The sequence below is a fragment of the Ammodytes marinus genome, assembly GCF_949987685.1.
Source record: "Ammodytes marinus genome assembly, chromosome: 3".
In the NCBI taxonomy this organism is placed as follows: Eukaryota; Metazoa; Chordata; class Actinopteri; order Uranoscopiformes; family Ammodytidae; genus Ammodytes; species Ammodytes marinus.
Window position 1 is genome coordinate 3,549,407 of NC_137232.1, and position 22,600 is coordinate 3,572,006.

Sequence of the window (22,600 nt, forward strand, 5' to 3'; positions counted from 1 at the left end):
TCTTTGTGTCTCAATTTTGCTTGCTAGCTGTCTCGTCTCCCGCCGCCCGCCCCGTGTGTGTGCGTGTGCGTGTGCGTGTGTGTGTGTGTGTCAATATTTTTGCCTATGAGTACGACGATGGTGAATGAATCGGCATAGGCATATGTGGCAGTGCAGCGCTGTCTGTTGTGGAGACAGAAGTTACGAGAGAGAGAGAGAGAAACTAACTGTAGCAGGCTATACAGCTGTTTATAAACAGGTATAAAAGTGTCATAAAAGTATGCGATTAATTAGATTAATTGTTTTAATCGCTTGACAGCCCTAGTTTTGGGTCATTATCTTGCTGCATGATGGAGGATCTTCCAATCAGTTTGGTTGCATATTTCCTTAAATTGTCAGACAAAATGTTTCTGTAGACTTAGAGTTCATTTTGCTGTTGCCATCATGTGTTACATCATCAATGAAGATTAATGAGCCGGTCCCAGAAGAAGCTATGCAAGCCCAAGCCATGACATTGCCTCCACCGTGTTTCACAGATGAGCTTGTATGTTTGGGATCATGAGCAGATTCTTTCTTTCTCTAAACTTTAGCCTTTCCATCACTTTGGTAAAGGTGCATCTGGACAACAACACAGTAACACATGATGGCAACAGCAAAATGAACTCAGAAGTCTACAGGAACATTTTGTCTGCCTATTTATAGAAAGATGCAACCAAACTGATTGGAAGATCCTTCATCATGCAGCAAGATAATGATCCAAAAACACTGCAAAAACAACAAAGGAGTTCATCAGGGGCAAGAAATGGAAGGTTTTAGACTGGCCAAGTCAATCTCCAGACTTAAACGCTATAGAGCATGCATGTTACCTGCTAAAAAGGAGACCGAAGGGAGTAACCCCCCAAAACAAACAGCAACTGAATGAGGCTGCGGTGAAAGCCTGGAAAAGCATCACAAAAGAAGAATGCAAAAGTTTGGTGATGTCAATGGGTCACAGGCTTGATGCAGTTATTGCAAGCAAAGTATTTGCGACAAAATATTACGGTTTATTCACTTTAATTTATTAAAAGTCTATCTGTTCCAATACTTTTGCTTGCCTAAAAATTTGGCGTTCCTTTTAAAAAAATGCTATCTTCTAAGTTGTGTATCGGATCTAGATATTAATACCTGGAAATTAAAGCTGAAATGTTGATCTATTGTCTCATATTCATCGTTTCCAGTCTACAGCAAAAATAAAGGAATTGGCCTCACCGTTCCAATACTATCGGAGGGGACTGTAAATATATATATTTAAGGGTTCAAAAAAGTAAATTTTTTCAATATATATTTCGGGGATTTTTTTTTTTTATCGGCCAATTTAATCGTAATCGTAACTTTTCTCTGAAAATAATCGGCATCGGCACTCCAAAATCAATATCGGTCGGGCCCTAGTTATAAGTAAGTAAGTACGTAAAATGTATTTTTAAAAGCACATTTATAACAGTTTGCATTGTCCAAAGTGCTGTACATAGTGCATTCAGTAGGTAAACAATGAAGGTAAAATAACAATAACAAAAATAAATGACATAAAGCCCATACATCCACATATAAACAAAGATAGTAGTGCAGAGGTAAGATAGTTAACGGGGAAGAAAAGCCAGGGTGTACATATGGGTTTTGAGCCTTGATTTAAAGGCAGAAATGGAGGGGGAATCACATTTGTCAGGTGGCAGTTGGTTCCACAAGCACGGAGCAACTAGTGCAAAGTAAATTTCTGAGAGTTGTGCCAGTGGCATTGCTGTATACGGTGGTCACCAAAAAGAAAGTGATCGTCTACAGTAGCTCAGAAGAGACTGACATCTCCATTCCACTTAACGTCACGATACCACTGACAAGAGTTCAGATGGCCAGAAAGATGATGATGGTAAGTTTGTCATTGTGAGCTTTGCAGGTAAAACCACCTAGATCTGCTAGGCCTTGTTTAAGAAAATGTACCTTCAATCTTTGTAAAATATTTACTTTATTTACTTTAAATAAACCTTAGATAAGTAATTGTCTTATGGGTTTGTCTTGCATTACAGTTTATGAGATATATATCAATGGCACAATTTCCCCCATGGTATTCTTTCCAAAGGCACAACTTACACAACACCGTGCCACAAGACAACTGTTTTTTTCCGGAAGCTATATTTCTTAAACAGTTTATTCCAGATCTAAAGTTTTTATTGCCAGAGATGCACAACATCCTGAAATATATGTACATATTTGAGTTGGAGACATAACTGTCAAGGCCTCACTTTAAAATCACTTTGAGTAAAAAGTGGCACATCTCACCCCACTCTCCCTTACTCATTTCTGATTTAATAATCTCACAAATATGATATATAATAGCACAAATCATCCCATATCCCATCAAACCTATTGTCTTTGAGCATACTGATTTACTGGTTTGATCTGGTTTACAGAAAGTTCTGGCTGTGCGACCAGACCAAACGCAGTAATAAAAACTATATAAAAACGTCTTTCTTTGCACTGATGGTCTCGTTTGCTGTTAAAGGTAATTTATGATTATCAGAGGAAACATGAGGCTGTTTAAAAGATATTTAAATGTTACCCGGAGCTGCTTTAAGTAAACTGTTATAATAAATGTTATTTAAATAAAATGCTTTTCAAATTTCAATATCGTTGTATGTATCGAATCATTGGTCAAAAACAGCAGAAAATCTGCAAAAAAACGGCCGATGTCGATAATTCCGAAATATGCTAAAATCGGTCGGGCCCTAGTAAGTACACAGGTGACCTACACCTAGTGTTCCTGAATGCATCCTTTGTGGAACAAGCACAGAATCTACTGCTGCTGCAAAACAATGCCAACATGCATACTTTACTTGTTCTGACATGACACCTCCTGTGGGTTGGTCAGATGCTGGACAAACTGCGAGACCGCTGGATCAACACTGGTCTGTGGGAGAAGCTAGAAGGACAGAAGACTGTCATCACAGAGCCCCGTGGTGGTGGCAAGGGGGATTTTGACCAACTGCTTCAGACGTACTACGATGCCATCAAGTACTGTGAGGGAAGTAGTAGAGGTGAGAGTAGAAAAACATCACACTGATCTTTGGACCAGTTCTGCACTACCACCGTCAAGCAGCTTGATTGGTGACTTGATTACTAATTACTTCAAAATACATTAAATTGATTTGGTCTAGTGTTTGCCCCAGAACCTAGCATTTGACGGTTATGTAACAAGAATAGTAATTGTGCTGGTCATAATTGTCTTTTTTTAATACAATACTTCATGTAATTGCTCCTAGTTTTACAGCACATTTTTACTGTGTTGATATATGGAATTTCTTTGTTGTAGATGGTGCGCTGCTGATTGCTGTTTGCAGGGGTAAAGTGAGTGAAGGACTAGACTTCACAGATGACAATGCCAGGGCAGTGATCACCATTGGAATTCCATTCCCAAACATCAAAGACCTTCAGGTGAGTTAAATCCCAACAGTGATGTACCTACATGCCCAACAAATACATGGTTTTAGACTAGATGTTGCCAACCCTGTCCCATTTGCTTCTAAGAACTGAGGTTACTGCCAACTTATATATTGTGAGCTCTCAGTGAACTTTTACCATATTGTAGCTTCTTAGGAGCTTTACCTTCTTTAAAGCATCGCCTACCACCACTTGACTTTCACTATTCAACTATAACTGGGATTAGGGAACAGCAAGCTAGCTAATTAACAGGTTATATCTTACTCTGTAAAAAAAATGATAACAATGTGGTTTTATGAGGGCTTATGTGCCAAACTATTTATTTGCTGGGGAGCGGGGACTTTTTGCAGACTTTACTTATGTTACTATATCAGAGCAATTAAATGCTTTAGATTTAAAAATGTGACTTAAAGGTTCAGTAAGCGGAATGGTCAGTTTAGCTAACTTCCTGTCACTGACTGCAGTTAGCAGTCCCCTCCCTCGTCCCCACGTCACCACATTAATGCACTGCGGTCTTCAAGCAGCGAGTTATCTAGCATCATCTCAGATAAGTAAGTGTGATAAAACATGATAAAAACCATCAAAACAGACATTGGGAAGGATTTGTACCTGCACTGCCATTGCTGGCGCATAAACATTCACCCATCTGTCGCTCTGCACATGCACCGGCAGTGAGACTGGTGCCGGTTTGTAGCGTTCTCTCTTCTGATTGGATATCAGTTTCTGGATCCCCGAAAAGTTTATTTTTTAACCTTTTATTTATACAGGTAAATCCCATTGAGTCCGAAGACTCTTTTGCAAGGGAGACCTGTTCCCATTTACACGTTACCATTCACACACACATTCATACACCGATAGCAGGCTAACTATCCACATTCACACGAGGCAAGGTGGGTGAAGTGTCTTGCCCAAGGACACAACAACTATGACACAGTTGGCAGGGCGGGGATCGAACCTCCAACCCTTTGATCATCGGCCGACCCGCTCTACCAACTGAGCCACAGTCGCCCCCTATTTGCCGATTACATGCAGAGCGGGTGACTGAGAGATCGGCTTTATGAAACGCGCACAGTATGTAAGTGATCACTGTTTGAATAAAGATTGAACACTTATATTAACATAAATAAATCGCTTACTTCACCTTTAATAACTTTGCCAACGCTGTCCTGTTTTTTTAAAGCTGATATACCATGATATCATTGGTGGTCAGGCATTGTATGTAGGATGTCCACTTGTTCATTCTTTATTTTTATTTTTATTAGTTGTTTTTTTGGGCCAAAGGCCAACCTTTTGGATACCACAGGCACAAAAGTTTATCTCAAAGACATGCTCATGCAAACACACACCAAATAAGTGCGTCTCTTTTTGGTGATCCGTAAAATAAAAATCCCAAAGCGATGTTGCTGTGTGTGCCGCGTCCTTAGCAGATCAAGTTGACCTTTAAGTTTGACTGTGTCCCCCCCCCCCCCCCTCCCCTTTACCTCTACACATCCTCCTGTCAGGGAACGACAGAGCTTTCACTAACCTGTTCTGTCAGTGTGGTAGGATGTGTGGCTGATTGAAGCTTCCCAGACCCTTTCACCTTAGCCAAAGCTGTCACTTCCACCAATGTCAGCTCGCAGGCCATTGCTTCCTGTGTTTTATCAGATTTATTTTTTTTACATTTATTGTTTTATGTAAGCATTGCTGTTTTGGTACATGATGAAAGATGATTTTAAGTATCCCATGAAGATCATATTAGACTTCTTAGTTTTTATATTTGGACCAAATGAAATGCAACTAATCTTCCTAACAATGGCGACAACAACACTTTCCCATAATATGAAGCTGACGGCGATTTATTAAAAAAAGAAAAGGCACAGTGCTTCCTGCAATTGGGTCCGATCCAGTCCGGACAAATTCACACCACAAACCAACTGCAGCAGAGTGCGTTTGGAAACGCACCGAGACTACCTCTTCAGCTGGGTCTCGGAGCGCTTGTTTGGTCCGCCCCCGAGTGCGATTGCTGTATTCACTCCTGCCTGAAAGATGCGCACCGAAGGCGGAAGTGCATCCGAGTTCGTTTCAACTGAACTAAACACGGCATGTGTGAATACACCCTAAGTGTCATAACATTGATAAGCTAGGTTGGGTAATGCGCCTTGACCCATTCAGGTCGAAGTGGTACCACAGATACCTCTCCTTCAGTCCAAACATTTCATTTTTCTTCTGTTCTGTTCATTTTCTTATTTATTCATTTATTTGACCTACCTTTATGTAGTATTTTAATGGTAGTAATGGATAGAGCTAAACAAAAATGAAATGAAAGGTTTCGTGTGATTTTATAAGGCGGTTCAAAGTCAAAGTTTCAGCTGCAGTCGCCACCAACAGCCTTGCTTAGCAGCCAGCATTATGACAAGATGTGACTGGAGTTGGTGAGCGCTTTGATGAGCTGCGCACATGTAGCAAATACAACATTTGAGCACAGAATATGCCATTAGAAATTTATATCAGTGATTCTTGAGAAGTGGGACAAAACAGGGTGCAATGATGAAAAAATACAAACCCTATGTTTCGACAAATTAAATTACATGTCTGTATTCAACATATACTAAGCTACTGAGCTAAGCTTTGACACAACCTCCCAGTTTTTGTTTTTTTTACCGCCATTGGCCTATCACCACCGTCAGGTGTCAACTCCGTCTGACGGTGTTGACATATTTAACGTTTCTTAAACATAGCAAATGGAATTGATCTATTAGCCATTTGGTTTTTCTGTTGATGTTAGGTGCTAGTATGAACTACTTCAGGAAAATAAAACGATCAAAAATTTCAAATAACTTCTTCAGAAATTGTAAGTTTGTGTTGACATATCATAGCCTGGTGCTACCAGACCATCGTACTTCATTTCATTTGTACAGAAGGTCTGGAACTGCTGTAATTGGCAAACGTTCACTCTCTTGGAGGCGGGTGTCTGTTGAAGTTTAAAACTATTGGATCTGCTCAGTGCCACTCTGGATTAGCCAACCAATCGCATAACGTTTGGTCGTGAGCCGGCTTCTGACGGTGCGTTTAGGGAACTCGGAAATTTCCGACTTCACTACATATTGTAGTCTATGGATCTACCGGTACCTGGCAACGGTAACTTGCTAGAGCCTAACGTTTAGTTATTTGGATGAGAAAGGTTTTAGGCGTCCATACTTTCCCGAGCACTGGAACACAGACGGGTCGGAACTCGGAACTGCCAAGTCGGAAATTTCCGAGTTCCGAGTGTAAAGGAACGCAGCATTCAACTGAAACTGGAGCGCGACTTCGACGTCATTGTTCTCAGCCACTTCCTCTGTTCGCTGATTGGACATTCAGAAATGTGTTCGAGCAAAATCCCACTAATACGCCCCATCCCCAGACTGACTACTGAAGGGAAAATTAAATTTGGGCAGAAGTAGGTAGGTGGGCGGGCAGAGCCAGGCTAGACATATCATGGTTGTGACACAGGACTTTCAAGATTCGGAATGTAAAATATTCTAAAACTACAACACTTATCAGAGCCTGTCTGACTCTAATGTACTCTGCAGAGGTAGAATTTCACAAGAGGTCCTTCAAAGTGACAGCTGCCCCTTATTTCACCTGATTTTATTACATTTTACATAATGAAATGTCTGACAGTGTTGACTTACAGTAAAGTGGCCCCACCACTTAAAATCCTTATAAAATATGAATGTGTTGTACAAAAACTGTTTTTATTGATATGAGAGATTATTTAGTGTTGCTTTTGATGAAAAAAGCTCTTTTTAATCATTAAAGTACATTTTTAATAGGTTTTATTGCATATCAAAGATTGAAACCTTCTCTGAGGACAAACTGTTTCGGACGTCGTGAGAAGATAACAAGTGTCATATATTTGACATAGGGGAGAACGGGGTAATCTGAGACACTTTTTACATTTGTCCCCCCTAAGAGAGCTAAAATGATTTATCACTCAAATTTACACATTTCCCATTAATTCAGGATGTTTCCTAGAAATGGGCATTAGAAGAATTTTTTCAAGACAAAGGGCAGTGAAAATATGATTGTTTTAAAAAAAAGTTGTTATGTGTCTCACTTTACCCCAGCTGTGGGGTAAACTGAGACAGACCAGAAAAATCAAGGGGGTAAACTGAACCACTTACTTTTTACACTCTGAAACTACCATAACAACACAAATTGTAACAGTTAGAATCCTGACAGCTAGCTTGAAAACCAAATATTACAAAACTAATGTCGGACTAGTAACAGAATCATGGGGTTTGGTCAATTAAACAACATTTTTCTAAACACTTGAAAGTAACTCTGATCAAATACAACATATAATTCATATTCAATAATTAACATTCAAATGACAGAAAGAAGCAGTTAGATTAAAACACAGTCAGGGGGTCAGAACACAGGACCCTTAGAGCCAGCTAGTATCTGGGGGTCAGAGCAAAGGACAGTCAGAACCAGAACAGTCTGGGACTCAGAACAGGACTAGACCCAGCTGTCATTTCCCCATCTTTTGAGTCTTTTTTTCTGTATTTGTTTTATTGGGATCATTCATTGAATAAAGACATATTTCTTAGAGTCTATTGATGTTAAAGGTCACTCTCCTGTTCCCCACAAACATACATGCCAAACCATGCCTTTGCTGACACCCCTTCAACCATCAACCCCCACCTCCAGCCCACATTGTCTTTTCAAACTAGTTTCCTTGCTACCCATAAATAGTATGTTGCTACCTCAAATATAATGGATTCATTAAAAGAGGGCACAGACACTGTCTCACTTTACCCCACAGCATTTGTCTCGCTTTACCCCACTGCCACAATTTGAGAAAAAACTACCTCTCTCAGCAATTCAGGCTAATCTTCAGTTATCATCATCACATGGTTTCATATGTTGGTAGTTCATCAACATGTATGATAGAAGTTTTTCTACCTGAATCAATTTGATTAGGCACAACAATCGATTAAGTTGACAGCACGAAAATGTACTTTTACATACAAAAAAGAAATTTTTGTGAAATTAACATGCTTACAACATCAACATGAGGTCCTCTCTTTCATGGCCAAGGGGAAATGAGAGGGGCTTGAAAACATATATCTCACATGACCAAAAATGTGTTCCGTGTCCTAGATACAGGGGGTGTCTCACATTACCCGATGTCTCACATTCCCCCATCCTCCCCTAATAATGATAACATTTAATTTAAGGGGATAATTGTGCTCCAGACATTCTATTCTTAATCCCTAATAACATCTACAATTTTAAATATTTTTAGTTTTTAACTTAAAAGCAGTTACATATGGAAGACGGCCTTTTGTCCCGGTTCTCAAGAATCACTGATATGTCCCTTCACGCTTGTTCAGACCTAACTAGCTTTGGCTTCCTCAATTCTCCCCCTGGTCTTCTGCTCCATCCACTCAGCTTCTGTTTGACTTCTAGACCAGGCAACGCATTTTATGTGCTGCATGCAGAGAGTTACATCAAAACATCACTTCAATGATAGTGACCTGATTTCTATTAAAGGAGCAAAAGCAACTTGTCTTTATAGCGATTTAGAGTATTTTTCATTAATGTATTGATTGCCTAATTTTAAGATTATTCCGTTATTTTGTTTACCAGATGAATGAAATAAGACCAATAATGTAATACAATTCAACATTGCAAACTGCAGCATAACATTTAATCAATAACCGACAACAAAAATTAAAATGGCATAGGACTGGTTAACATTTGAACTGTCTCGATAACAGAAATACCATTACTTTACGCCAGTGCCAATACCTAAATATTAACGCACTCTTTTTTAGAAAAACCTTATTTCCATTGTAACTTTTAACAAACATTACTCAAACTGAAGAAATTAGTGCATTTGTTGAGCACTAATCATAGTAGAAGATTAAGACATACTTTTGCATCGTAATTCCAAGCCTGGTCCTGGTCTCTCTATCTGTCTTTCCTCCTCCAGTTAGCTCTCCTCTGTCAGTGGCAGAGGCAGTCTAGCCCCCAGAGAAGCCCTGGGGGGATGTAAAGGTCTTTGAGCTAACCCCATTACACCACGGATCGGATGGGGACACTGACACTAATGACTGTCAAAGCCATGCAGCTAGCCCTCAAAGCATGTGCCACTAGCACAGATGCTGCTGGGGCACTCGGTCAAAGAAATAGGCTCTTAAGGCTACACACACACACACACACACACACACACACACACACACACACTGGCACATGCAATGGTATATCCACGACTACTGGATTGTAAATACCATTACATGTGATGGTCAGTTCTACTGGAACTGGGGATTCAGCGTACCCTTTTTTGGTCACCATATAATGTGAGAAAGTATGCATGTGATTGTCTCCAGTAGCTCAGAAGTGGTGACTTTGTCATTGTGAGCTTTGCAGGTAAAGCCAACTAGACCTGATAGGCCTTGTTTTAGAAAATGTACCTTCAGTCTAAAATATTATATTTACTTTATTTACTTCAAATAAACCCTAAATGAGTAATTTTCTAATGGATTTGTCTTGCTTTTATATAGCATTACAGTTTATGAGATATATATCAGTTGCACAATTTACCCCAACGTATTTTCTCCAAAGGCACAACTAGCCCCGCACCGGGGGCAAGTCTGCTGACCTGCAGTGCTGCTTATGCTCCTCCACTTGTGCAGGGAGTTTTTCTTCACGTCTCTTCTGATTGTGACAGATGAGGTTCTTTGCGGCTACTCTTTAGTCCTTCCTTAATTTCTAGTTCTTAAGCCTCTGATACATGCTGCATTCACAACTTTTTTTCAGTAGCTGTGTTGCTTCTTATTCTAACAGTGTTTATCGGTTAGGGTTATTTTCTATAGACACATTCTTACCTGCATGAATGCTTCGTATTAACACCCTATCGTATTTACACCATATGTCTCTCACTGAAACTGTTTCTCTTGTTCCCACACATACTTCCATGCACCAGTGCTAACATGTGCAAATTCTCTTACAAGCACACATGGACCCAGACATATTAATTCATTCATTCTATGCCATACTCACACGGCAGCACCCCATTGCTAGGATAAGAGGCGTAAGCCCAGCTTCTCTCCATTTAAACTACTCCAGCACTTTAGAATGGCTGCATGGCCTGCATTCCCAGACACGCATAACTCTTAGACACTACGGCCTAAGCACATAGCATGGCATTTTACTGGCCTGTTGTGTTATTGTGACAAAGATCAAAGGTTGAACTTGAAAAGTCCTCTGCAGAGAAAACTCTGCCAAAGGTGGTATTATATCTAGGTTTAGTTTTTCCAATGGCATGTTTTACAGTGAACTGTCACGTCCTGCGTGAGTGAGTCAAACAATAATCGGATTTAACAAGCAATAAAAAGACACTTACAACTGATAAGGCATCTCTCTGAGTTTAATGACGGGCTCAGCTTATTAAAGACAGCCACAAGAGCATTTTATTTCTAAGGCCCGTAAGCATGTAAATGGAATGGATGAAGGGGATTGTGTAGGAATGTTGAAGAGTTTATGGAAATCATCAAGAAGAAGGGGTGATGGATGCCCTAGGCAAACTCAAGACACTGTACATCTGGCTTTATCATCAGCCACTGAAGGAATGCAATATAATTCATGATCACCACTCTTACTGTCCTCGTCAGCAGTACAGGCCAGCTTTAGAAAGCGTTATAAATTTGCAGTTTGCACGTTACAAAGTATGGTAAAGTGGTAAAGTCTGGTTGGTTACTGTTTAAAAATGAGTTGATACAATTGCTGACATAATACAATGTTTAAAATTTAAACCAAATAAAAAACTGCATATGTTAAGCAAACTAGACTTTATTGGTAAGACTGCTGGCTGCGGCCTAGACAGTATGGAATCAAAATTCCCATTAATGAAACCACCCGGACAGGTGCCTGTGTTCCATTTACATGTATGTAAATTAGGGAATATACAATCAATTCAGCGCATAATCTCCCCGTTCCTATGTGAATAAGCCATGTCCAAATTCCACCTAATTCACAAAGACCAGCGGTAATTGCCACAGTCAGTTATGCTGGTGCTATTTTACACCACACAGACACTTGTATTAACTAGGCACAATTTCTCTCTCTCTCAGTCTATCTCAGTCTATCTCTCTCTCTCTCTCTCTCTCTCTCTCTCTCTCTCTCTCTCTCTTCGAAGTTTATGAGATTTAAATTATATTGAATAGATATTGAGTTATATTATGGGCTTAATCTACAGTCAGAGAAAATGGGTTGTATGCTTATATTAGATTTTGAAATTAAACAGTTCTGCCGGATTATTCAATAAGGGGTGCTTTATTACAAACAATTTCACAACATCCGCTTACTTTATTAACGCGAAAGGAGCACAAATTGCACTCACCTGCCAATTTTTGTGGGCGTTTTAGCGCCGTCATATACAACCCCAATTCCGAAAAAGAATTGACAAGTCAAATTATCCACAAGATCGAGGCAAGTCAGGCAGAATAACCATGGATTAGTCAAACCCCCATCAGATAGAGCCAAAAATTAGTCGAAGCATCCACAAAACTGAAACTTGTAACTGGGACAAGACCCAAGTACTACAGCCTAGTTCTAAATTGATCCCTGTTCGTTACCAGTTCGTCCACAACTTGCACGTTTTGTAGCAGTTAGGCAGCTTTACTTTCCTATTCATTAATGTTCCATCTGAAGTTTACTTATTAGTGGAGCATGACACAACTATCAAATAGTAGGTGGGATGCTGTGTTGATCCATGGTGTGAGTTGATCCATGACCAAGTAGGAATGCAGTGTCATATTCTGGTGCCCTTGTTTGTGTGTGCACAGACACACACACAGACACACACACACACACACACACACACACACACACACACACACACACACACACACACACACACACACAAGACGAGCCACTCAGCTGTCAGCTCAGCCTTATGTGGCAGATGAGGCGCTCACCAATCTCGGTGACAGGCACAAGATGTCCCGGACTGCCAGGGGCGCGCACACTGACACTGACGCACACATACATACCCTGCGTAAAATATAGCTCAAACAGATTCACTCAGCTGCAAATCATGCCTAGTGGTCAAATATATGTTTTTAGGGATGAACAGGTAGCTGTAGAGGACAAGGCCAATGCAAGCGAGTGATCTCTTGACATTTTAACTAATCCCTTCTAGCTTGTGGTTTCTTGCACATTTGGGAGATTTGCTAGCAGCCAGGATTGGCTTTTTCACATATGCAACCTGTCATATTAGATTGGAAGATGACCAGGGATGTGATGGCTCGAACGCTGAAATGGCCTGTGATTGGATACTGATGACACGGCTGGCTCCAGGCTACTGGCCTTTCTGTTCAAGCTGTGGCTTTAGAAGTAGATTCTTTAACTGCCCTGGTGTCTCATACATTAACAAACATCTTACCATGGAGCCAGCAGCCATTAACAAGACTTCCTCTGACATGGCTATATGAGTATCTTCTCACTGACAAGCGCGCCCTAGTATTGTATTTATGCAGATTAAATATTTGACTTTAAACCTCCTGACAAGCCTTGGCCCACCATCATACAAACTATGAAGATCTTCCAGTGTCAGCGTTAAAGTTTTGCATGCTTATTAGGTTGAGGTGTTATTAGTCATAGTCCAACTCTGGGGCGACATTTAGGAGTTCCTGTGACTGTTTGTTTGTTGTCTGTCCCCATGCTTGGCCAGGCCAGCGTGGCATTGCGTGAAGGGGACAGGCTGTACCTGCCATGGCCCCAGTGTTTGGTGGCTCAGGGCGAACACACGGTAGCTGTCAAAAGCAGTTACAGCCCCGTTCAGCAAACCTGCCCCGCATGGCATCCCGTCAGACGCCAGCTGAACTTTTCACTTGTCAATCCTGAAAGGTTAGCGCCTTAAATCATCGGCGACAGATGCAAATGGATGGATGCTTTCCTGGCATTTTTGCGCAGGGATGCTTCATGTCACCTAGACCACCTTGTCTGCTCCCTCACATCTCTACTCGGCTCTGTCACGGCCTCTCTTTAGCCCCTCTGTTCTCCTTTCAGAGCTCATCTGTCTACAAAGGTTCTAGTTAGTTTTGCCCACTTTCTACCTTCATATCCAAGATGAAGCCAATGAATTCTGCATAATTAGACATGCATGAAAACCGTCTTTGCAAAGTGCTGCTATAGTCATGGCTATTGTATTCTGGAACAGGTTTTTTTATTTGAGTAGCCTATGTTTGGTTTATGCATTATGATGATGTAGCTAGTGGTTGGTGGCCAATAACTTAAAAAATAAAATAAAAAGTATTTCTTGAATATTCATTTTTTAAATTAGTGTACAATATAGTATACATTCCATATCGCATGCTTTAACCACTACACCACGGGCGCCCCCCCAAAAACTGATTTCAAATGGGAAAACTTCTGATTTAGATGTTCTTAAAATTACATTTAGTAAATACTGTAGTATCACAGTGACCAAAATTGCGTTGCAGCTTGTGTGATGCTTATCCAGGTTTTTTGAACTTCTACTGCCTGTGGACGTACTCTCCCTTCACTGTTACTTACTATTGTCTCTAACTTTTTGAATATAAACAGTGTGGTGCAGTACAGTGTGAATGTATCAAAATGAAAACACGCGGCACCGCTCCTTCAATATTTTATATCAGCTTTATTCTCTCAATGTTTCTCTTTGCTTCGTCACTTTGTGATGTTCAAGGTTCAAGGTTTTTATTAAATGTCCCACGAGGGCAAATTTGTGTACAGCAGGAGAAGTTTAACGACACACGACAAATAAGACATCAGGACACAATAACACAACAATATATACACAAGTATATACACAAGCCTGAGGAGACACTATTCACTATTCACTATTCTCAAAAGATTATAGCAATGTAATATTTGATCATGTACTTCCTATCTATGATGGCTTATCAGTTGTTTCTCGTTCCTTAAGTAACTAAGGGGCACTTTACACGACAACACGAAACGGTGCAAACGCGGAAAAATTCCCGCGGTTGCACTATATAATTTACAGGAAAACAGCAAACGCAGGCATGAAACCGCAGGTTTTTGAGATCACCTCCCAGGGAGAATTTTTTGGAAAACTTAACGGTTTTGGTTTCCTGTAAACACCGAAACCATTTCCCCTGATAACGCTGACGTCACGGCTCCACCCTCACACATGCGTAGTCTATAACATTTGCTGTCAAAATACCCACAACACAAGCGAGTTATAAAGTTAGAAGACAACATGAACGGTGTCTCCACGGCACCATCACTGTGATCAGCGGAGAGTGACGTGCATGGCTAAAATATAGGCTAACACTCGCCAATTTAGTCCAAGCGATTACCGCAGTAAGTTATTGAGACCACCCGCCACTTTGGCTGGGGAAAGATTTGTGCTCTGCCTGTTTTTCTAGCTAAATAAACGTGTGTCACTTCTATATGCCAGGGACACGGCTCTCTCTACATTAAAAACACTATCAGCGTGCAGCGGTTAAGTTAGGCTACTGTTCAACAAAAGGAGCATTAAGGCTACGGCTTCACAGTAAAAGCATTTCACTGGCTAAACAGTAATAGCATTTCACTGGACACACGTGAGTTGACTTTTATTTTGAAGTACGCCTAACAGGAAGGTATCCGCTCACGAAGCCCCTTCACTACCAGCATGTCTTGTGTTTTCATGAGTTCAATGTGGTGAAATAAGAGGACAGAAAGCTTGTCTTTTACAATATTTGTAACCCCAAGCTTACACCAACCGCTTTATGAACGTTAGTGGCATTAATTTTCGGTTACAGTAAGGTTTTATGCATCAAATTGTACCGGAAGAGCTATCTACTAGGCTGTGTCACCGCTGACTATTGGCTTGGCATGGCTGCTACACTGCTACTACAGCGATTTCGGCCCGTTTCCTCTGAAAACATGTGTACGAGTGAAGATGTCAGATAAATTGTGTCTGAACGGGGTTTTTTTTTAAACCAAAAACTGGAAAACTGTCACGTTTTCACCGTGTAAAGTGCCCCCAAAGCAACCAGCAACAACTTCAGACACAACTCTGATGAAGGCAAGATTACAGGATTGTGTGCGTGTTATTTTGATGACAAGCTTTTAAATCCATAGGACACTTAAATCATCTTTAAATATGCTGTGGTTTTAGGTTGAACTGAAGATGAAGTATAATGACCAACACTGCAAGTCAAGGGGTCTTCTCCCAGGCCATCGTTGGTACGAGATCCAGGCCTACAGAGCTCTAAACCAGGCCCTGGGAAGGTAAATGTGTCCTCTACTGCTAGCGCTATGAAAGATTTACTTTTGTCCTTTTGGCCTTTTAATAGCTAAGTCTTTCAACTTCATTTTCACAGGTGCATCCGTCACCGGAATGACTGGGGCGCCCTTATTCTAGTGGATGATCGTTACCGAAATAACCCCAATAAGTATATCACAGGTAATCAATGATGTTTTACAGTGTGTGAGCCCTTGCTGATGATTGTCAAACTGTACAACCTTCTCAACTTGAACACTAGATGGCAATAGTTATCCACAGATCTTTGGTTGTGTTCTCCACTGATGTGTGTCTGTGTGTGTGCCTGTATAATCTCAGGTCTGTCTAAATGGGTCCGCCAGCTCGTCAGGCATCACGACACCTTCGACAACGCCTTGCAGTCTCTAGTGGCCTTCTCTCAGGAGCAACAGAAGGTGGAGGTGGCCCCAGCAGACAGCCAGGCCCTCAGCCTCACTGCCTCCTCTCCGAACGGCCACTGTCCCGTCCCTGTAGGGGGACAGGGTCCGCACAGGGCCTCAGAACCTCATACCCCCCACTCACATGTCAAACCCGCTGAACCCCAACAGGACACAAGCCCATCCACCTTTGGGTTTTTCTCTAGCACACAGTTGAAAGCGGAACAAAACCAAAAAGCAGGTGAGCCAAAAATGAAGGGATGAAAGAAGCATTGTGGTTCTGCAAGGTTTTGTTTTCATACCTCTCAAATCTTATCCAATATCCCCAAGTAAAGCAATTTGATATGATTTGTCAAACTGATTGCACAATTAAATTTACAAAACGTTACTCACTTAAAATGCTGTATATTTTCAAGATGAACTACCAGTATATCATTTACCAACACTTTCTCAGAACACTCTGGCACCTGGTCAGAATATTTGAAATGAGTTTTGAACCTGCAATAGAAAAAATATTTTATATGAATTAGGAATGTATTTTATTGTAATATTTGGTACAGGGTTCTTACAGGCTTACTATATACAGGGCTATTTGAAAGTTTGTGAACCCCTTGAGCATTTTGGAATTTTATTGTGTTTAACCATTATTAATTTGTTTTTATCAATACCAGTATTTTTTATATGAAATAACAGATGTTTGTTTATCAATTCAAAAAAAAAATCTTCCAGAAATCAATTGTTAAAAGAGATAAAACAAATTATTTGCCAACTGTTGTATGTGCAAAAGTTTGTGAACCCTGAGCTGCATTGCTTAAATCGAGCAGGTAAACACAATCAGCTGGGCCAAACTGATTGATGAAATAGACCAATGTAATGAGAGATCTTTAGGGAAGAAATTGGGCAGCACTAGATAAAACAGAGATCAAATCAGGTCAGTTTAGGCTCACCAAAGTGAACCCATACAGGTCAGACATGCCAAAAGGTTATAACAATCTCAGAAGATCTCAGGAATAGAGTTGTGATGCTGCACATTTGTCTGGGGACAGCTATAAATTAATTTAAAAAAAAGTTTGAGCTCCATCGGTCCACCGTGAGGCAGATCATCTACAAATGGAGAGCTTTAAGAGTGACTGAACATCTGCCTAGAAGTAGACTATCCACAAGCACGGATGTGCATGGTTCCACAATAAGGAGAACACAGTCAACATGGCTTTCATGGGAGGGTTGCTGAAGAAGCCTCTGCTCTCAAAAAAGAACAAAACTGCTTGTCACAACTTTGCCAGAGAGCACCTGGAGATACCTGAATAATTATTCTGTTGACAGATTAGTCCAAAATTTAACTGTTTGGTCATAACCAAAACCGCCATGTTTGGGCAAAAACATTTTTGGTGGTGGCAAATGGTCTGCAAATCTCCAGATGTAATGTTTGTGTTGGCTTTTACCTGAAAAAATTACTTTTCTTGTGGCGCTTGAGGATATTTTTGAAGGAAGTCCACTTCTAGGCAGATGTTAAGTCATTCTTAAAGCTCTCCATTTGTAGATGATTTGCCTCACGGTGGACCGATGGAGCTCAAACTTTTTTATATGAATTTATAGCTGTCCCCAGACAAATGTGCAACATCACAACTCTATTCCTGAGATCCTCTGAGATTTTTTTCCCCTTTTAGCAAGTCTGACCTGTATGGGTTCACTTTGGTGAGCCTAAACTGATCTGGTTTGATCTCTGTTTTATCTAGTGCTGCCCAATTTCTTCCCTAAAGATCTCTCATTACATTGGTCTATTTCATCAATCAGTTTGGCCCACCTGATTGTTTTTAGATGCTCGATTTAAGCAATGCAGCTCAGGGTTCACAAACTTTTGCACATACAACAGTTGGCAAATAATTTGTTATATCTCTTTTAACAATTGATTTATGGAAAAGAAAAATTTTGAATTGATAAACAAACATCTGTTATTTCATATAAAAAATACTGGTATTGATAAAAATGAATTAATAATGGTTAAACACAATAAAATTCCAAAATGCTCAAGGGGTTCACAAACTTTCAAACAGCACTGTATGTGTCTTTATATACAAAAAATGTAGACAGACAATTAAAAATTGTTTGTTGCACTTATCTGACATCAATACTCTTACACAAATCTTCCTATGAGTCATTTTAACGTCTATTACTCTCTATTATTACCTCTATTTGCGACTTTCAGCCTTAAGCCCATTTGTTTTAGTGAAGATGTAGATCTAGAGACTCAATCATTTTCCCCAAAAACCTGAACATGCATAAACAGGGGTATGTAGTAAATTGGCCAGGGACTATTTTCTACAGTAGAATAACACACATGTATTGCTCTGGTGAATATTCCTGTCAGCAGGATGGTGTGTGTAGGCTTGAGTCAAAACAAAGACCATGTAGAGAAAAAAAATTATACTCTGCCTTGACACTGTTGTTACATTCTTAAGGAGAAAAAATACTTTAATATGATAACTCTCTCTGCGTTCTTTCATTGTAATTCATGGTAGTAATGTGATTTTAAAAAAAGCCCCTGTTATTCTAAAGTAGATCAGCAGAGTAAGCAGATCATGATTTTAACCAATATAATTGCACTGCGTCGACTGTCTGATTTTTTTATTTTTTTTTCATATATAATGACATTAAAATCAGCGCTGTCTTCAAAAGACAGCTATGAAAAGGTGCCTTTCATTGTGGGGCTCAAAGATGTATGAGCATGACATCACCACAACGAAAATATGTTGAGGTGACGTGTATGCACATCGCCTTGGCACGCATCCATTGTCTTTGGGGGTCATGATGAGGTTGAGCTGTTTTTGCTCAGTTGAATTCCGTGTGGTGGATAGGGATGGTAGCGGAGCAGTAGCACACTCCCCTACACCCCCCTCCCCTCGTTGTGGGAGGGATGGATGTTTGGGGGGGGGGGGGTGTCAGGGCCATGGGATCAGTTGAGTGGCTTGCCTCATTACTATTGCTTTGCGTGCCTGAGTGGCACTGGAGCAAGCTGATGAGCAGATGCTGGACTGTTGCTTTTAATTAAATCCTCATGACCTTTGTTTGAGTTATATTGAGCGTGAGCGCACATCTACTGTATATATTTCTTAGCATTAGAATTCAGTACTCTGCATACCAGTGTCATTTCATCTGGAGATTTAAAAGCTTCTTTTTGACTCCGTGGCAATTTTTTTAAAGCACTGGTCAATTCTGAGATTTTTGTTAATTTTCTTTCATTGAAGTACAAAATAAAAGGTCCACATTTTTATTTTAATTTTTTTTAATTTATTTTTATAATCATTCTTAGCACTATTCTGAAGGTTCTGATGGATTTGTTCATATGTTGTTGATGGTCTTATTTGTGATATGTTTTCTTTTTAAAAACATGCAGAAAATGCATTTTTAAGAACCAAAGATGGAATTTTTTATTCATAAAATGAAAAAAATCAGTATAAATCCAAAATGTCACCACTGGCTGTCTCCAACATCAAGATTTTGGTTTTTAATGAGATGCAAATGTACGCAGATATTGTCAAATTTGCCTATTTTTCCAAACATTTTGTAAAAATTGTTATTAAAAAAAAGAATTTACTCCATTTACTTGCAGTGTCTCGCCTTAACATGTTTGGTGCTGGTCAGAGTTAAGTTATATACTAAAACAAAATCCTAATAATACATTTTGTTTTCTTAATGCAGAATGTTCCAAGAAGATGCACAGTCCCCCATCAGAGCCAATGTCACATCAGAGAAGAACAGCGCAGCCTTTCTACCACATGTTCACCTCCAGCCCCATCAGCAACTGCTTCAGGAAGCCCATCTTTAAAGAAAAAGCTCTGGAAACACCTCATCATTCTGAGCACAAGGAGAAACTGCACAACTCGTCGCCACAAAAGCAGACTGATGCGGCTTGTTTTGAACAAGGGCCTCCAGACAGTTCCTGTGAAATCAAAGTGGAAGCACACAATCTCACCCTGAAGCCCTCTATGGTAACAACCCCTCCCAATTGTGAAAGTCAACAACCCTTAACAGACAATCCAGATGAATCTGAGGATGAAGAGGACCACACTGTCTTCTTCACTCCAGAACTTTTCGAAGATGAAGGCAGCCCACAGAAAGAGACCAAGTCACCTCCCAGGATGGAAAGCTCCTCCCTGCCACTAGGAGAACTTTTTGGCCCTGAGCAGGGCCAAGGGCAAGCCTATGCTTTGAATGGACAGAATGCTGTTTCAGTCAGTAAGGAGAACACAGAGCTGCCACAGGGCCAGAAAGAGGAAACCTTAGGAGAGAAGCAAGGCGAGGAGAGAGAGCAGGGGAAGAACCAGAGCAGGCAGACAGACAGTAAGCTTCGCAGGCTGTCCAGGTCCAGGCAGAAAGTTGAGCCCACTCTAACAGGTAACTAACAACCTGGGAACAAGAGTGGAAATTAAAGGTGGAATCAGAGTTTCTGGACAACTGTGTGTGCACTGTAAAAAAATAATAAAAAATGACAGTGTTATTCCGCATCCAAGGCTCTGTAAACGGGTTGTTATCACAGGGTATGTAGCAAAGGGGTTAGCAACATGCCACTTAGCAGAGCTTAGGCTGTGTATTAACACTGGATTATTTATTCAGCGCACACAGGTAACAGGTAACGAGAGTGAGGAGATATTCACTGATTGACCAAAAGCGATTTTAACAGCAAGCGTTCTCCAGAATCTCTGAATCCACCTTTTTAAGTGCAAACAACATATTGAATGTATAGTGTTGTGTCAAGAATCTACTCACCATACATGAGCAGTGGATCGATATTGAAAACGCTATTGAAACAGACCACAGCTTAATGTTAGACATATTCCATTTATACCATTGATTATTTTATTCTACATCATTGGTGTTTAACAGTTCATTTCATAGATTTCCTTTACACTTTGTTGTAAAGTATGTCCCAGCTGCCCCAGACAGCTCGTACGCTTTGTATTGGCTGCATCCAGCAGATGATGAGGCTTCAGCCATCTCACGTCAGTTTCGTTTAGTGTGACAGCACTAAATCTCATTAAGGCCTGTTCTCAGTTAAAAACACACAACTAACCAACATTATTGAAATTGAATCTGCATTTGAACAAATCATTAAAAAGAAACTCATTTATTTTCCTTGGGAGATGGCTATATCTTAGTTCTGTTATAATGATGTGTTTGTAGATTATGGGTGAGGAATGTGGATGATTTAGACATGCCTGATTTCACCTATTTTTCCACCAATTACGTAATTATGGGCTGTAAACTTAAAATGGTATCCGTATCTGGATAAACATTTGTTTCACTTTCGGTACAAGAAATTGTGTTGAATTCTGTGGAGCCATAATAAAATAAAATTTCAGCTTCTCATTCATATTTTTTTCCAACTTGTTATCCTATTTTTTACCTATAGAGGTATAGCCAACAAAATCTACAAAAAAATGGTCGGCAATTCAATAACTCACAGAATTGAAGCCAAATATATAGAACTAAGCCATTGATATTTTCACAAATAATGTACAGTGTAGTTAGTTTCTATGTAGTCCTTGGATTTAATTTAACTCCTGTACAATTCACTGAAATGAAGATCTTAACCTCATCTTTTGTACTTTATTTGTGGGAGACAACAGTGATTATTTGTGACCTATGCATGTGCAACACAGTAGTGTGTATAATCAGCAGTTTAATGGCCACATTTGATTGTTTGAGTCTGAGGAGACGAGGACATTTAATCAAGCCAATGCTAAATGCACAATCATCAAACGGGCTAAGTTGAAGGGAGACAGAAACACAAGATTAAACGGGCTTACACTAATGTGATTTGTCTCATTACAGCTCAAACTTCACCAATGTGTAATTTGTGCAGACGAGCAGAGTAGACAAGTGTTCCATTAAAGCCTTTCTTTGCTCATCAACTGCCTCCTCAAGACCCTTGTATATGTAATCGTGCATGACCACTCGTTAACATCATCAAAACACGGAGCGTGGAGGGGCCAGCGAATGTGTGTTAAAAGCACTTAATAGGGAGCCCACATTACTGAAAGACCCAGTAATGGCTGTGGATGACTGTGTTTTTCCCATTACACTAATTCCGCCTTCCTGTCCAACTCCAAATCATTAAAGCTACACAAAGACAACATTTTTATCTAATAAAAATACACCAGACTGTGCCAAAATCACACAGTGGAAATTCAACAGAAAAAAAGCAACCCATCCACATTAATTGAAACCCAACACTGTCTAAATAAATAACTTTTCTCCTCTTTCACGTCTTAATGCTTTGGCTGCAGAAGTTGGACTTTTGGACGTATTAATTGAAGTCGATGGTAAACCAAAACAGTGATTCCCAACCAGGAATATGTCTACTCCAGTGTATACTGCTGCAGTAGAGTTGAATTGGAATGGTTTCAGCTAATTAAATGATTTGGCAAAAAAGTAGAGAATTTCCACTCATTTTGAAGGAAAAATTAACACTCATATGAGATTACAA

The 22,600-nt window shown here is 40.1% G+C and overlaps 1 protein-coding gene across 2 annotated transcripts in view; it reads left to right on the top strand.

The window, feature by feature from the left end:
- Positions 1 to 21,447, top strand: part of brip1 (BRCA1 interacting helicase 1) — a 90,604-nt gene extending 69,157 nt beyond the window's left edge. For both annotated transcript variants that reach the window (XM_080053731.1, XM_080053730.1), the window contains exons 15-20: positions 2,879 to 3,044; positions 3,320 to 3,441; positions 15,593 to 15,705; positions 15,798 to 15,880; positions 16,037 to 16,354; positions 19,813 to 21,447. In XM_080053731.1, the coding sequence (XP_079909857.1) occupies positions 2,879 to 3,044; positions 3,320 to 3,441; positions 15,593 to 15,705; positions 15,798 to 15,880; positions 16,037 to 16,354; positions 19,813 to 20,516 (1,506 nt within the window). In that variant the 3' untranslated portion in view covers positions 20,517 to 21,447. The remainder of the gene's footprint in view (positions 1 to 2,878; positions 3,045 to 3,319; positions 3,442 to 15,592; positions 15,706 to 15,797; positions 15,881 to 16,036; positions 16,355 to 19,812) is intronic.
- Positions 21,448 to 22,600: the final 1,153 nt, after the last annotated feature.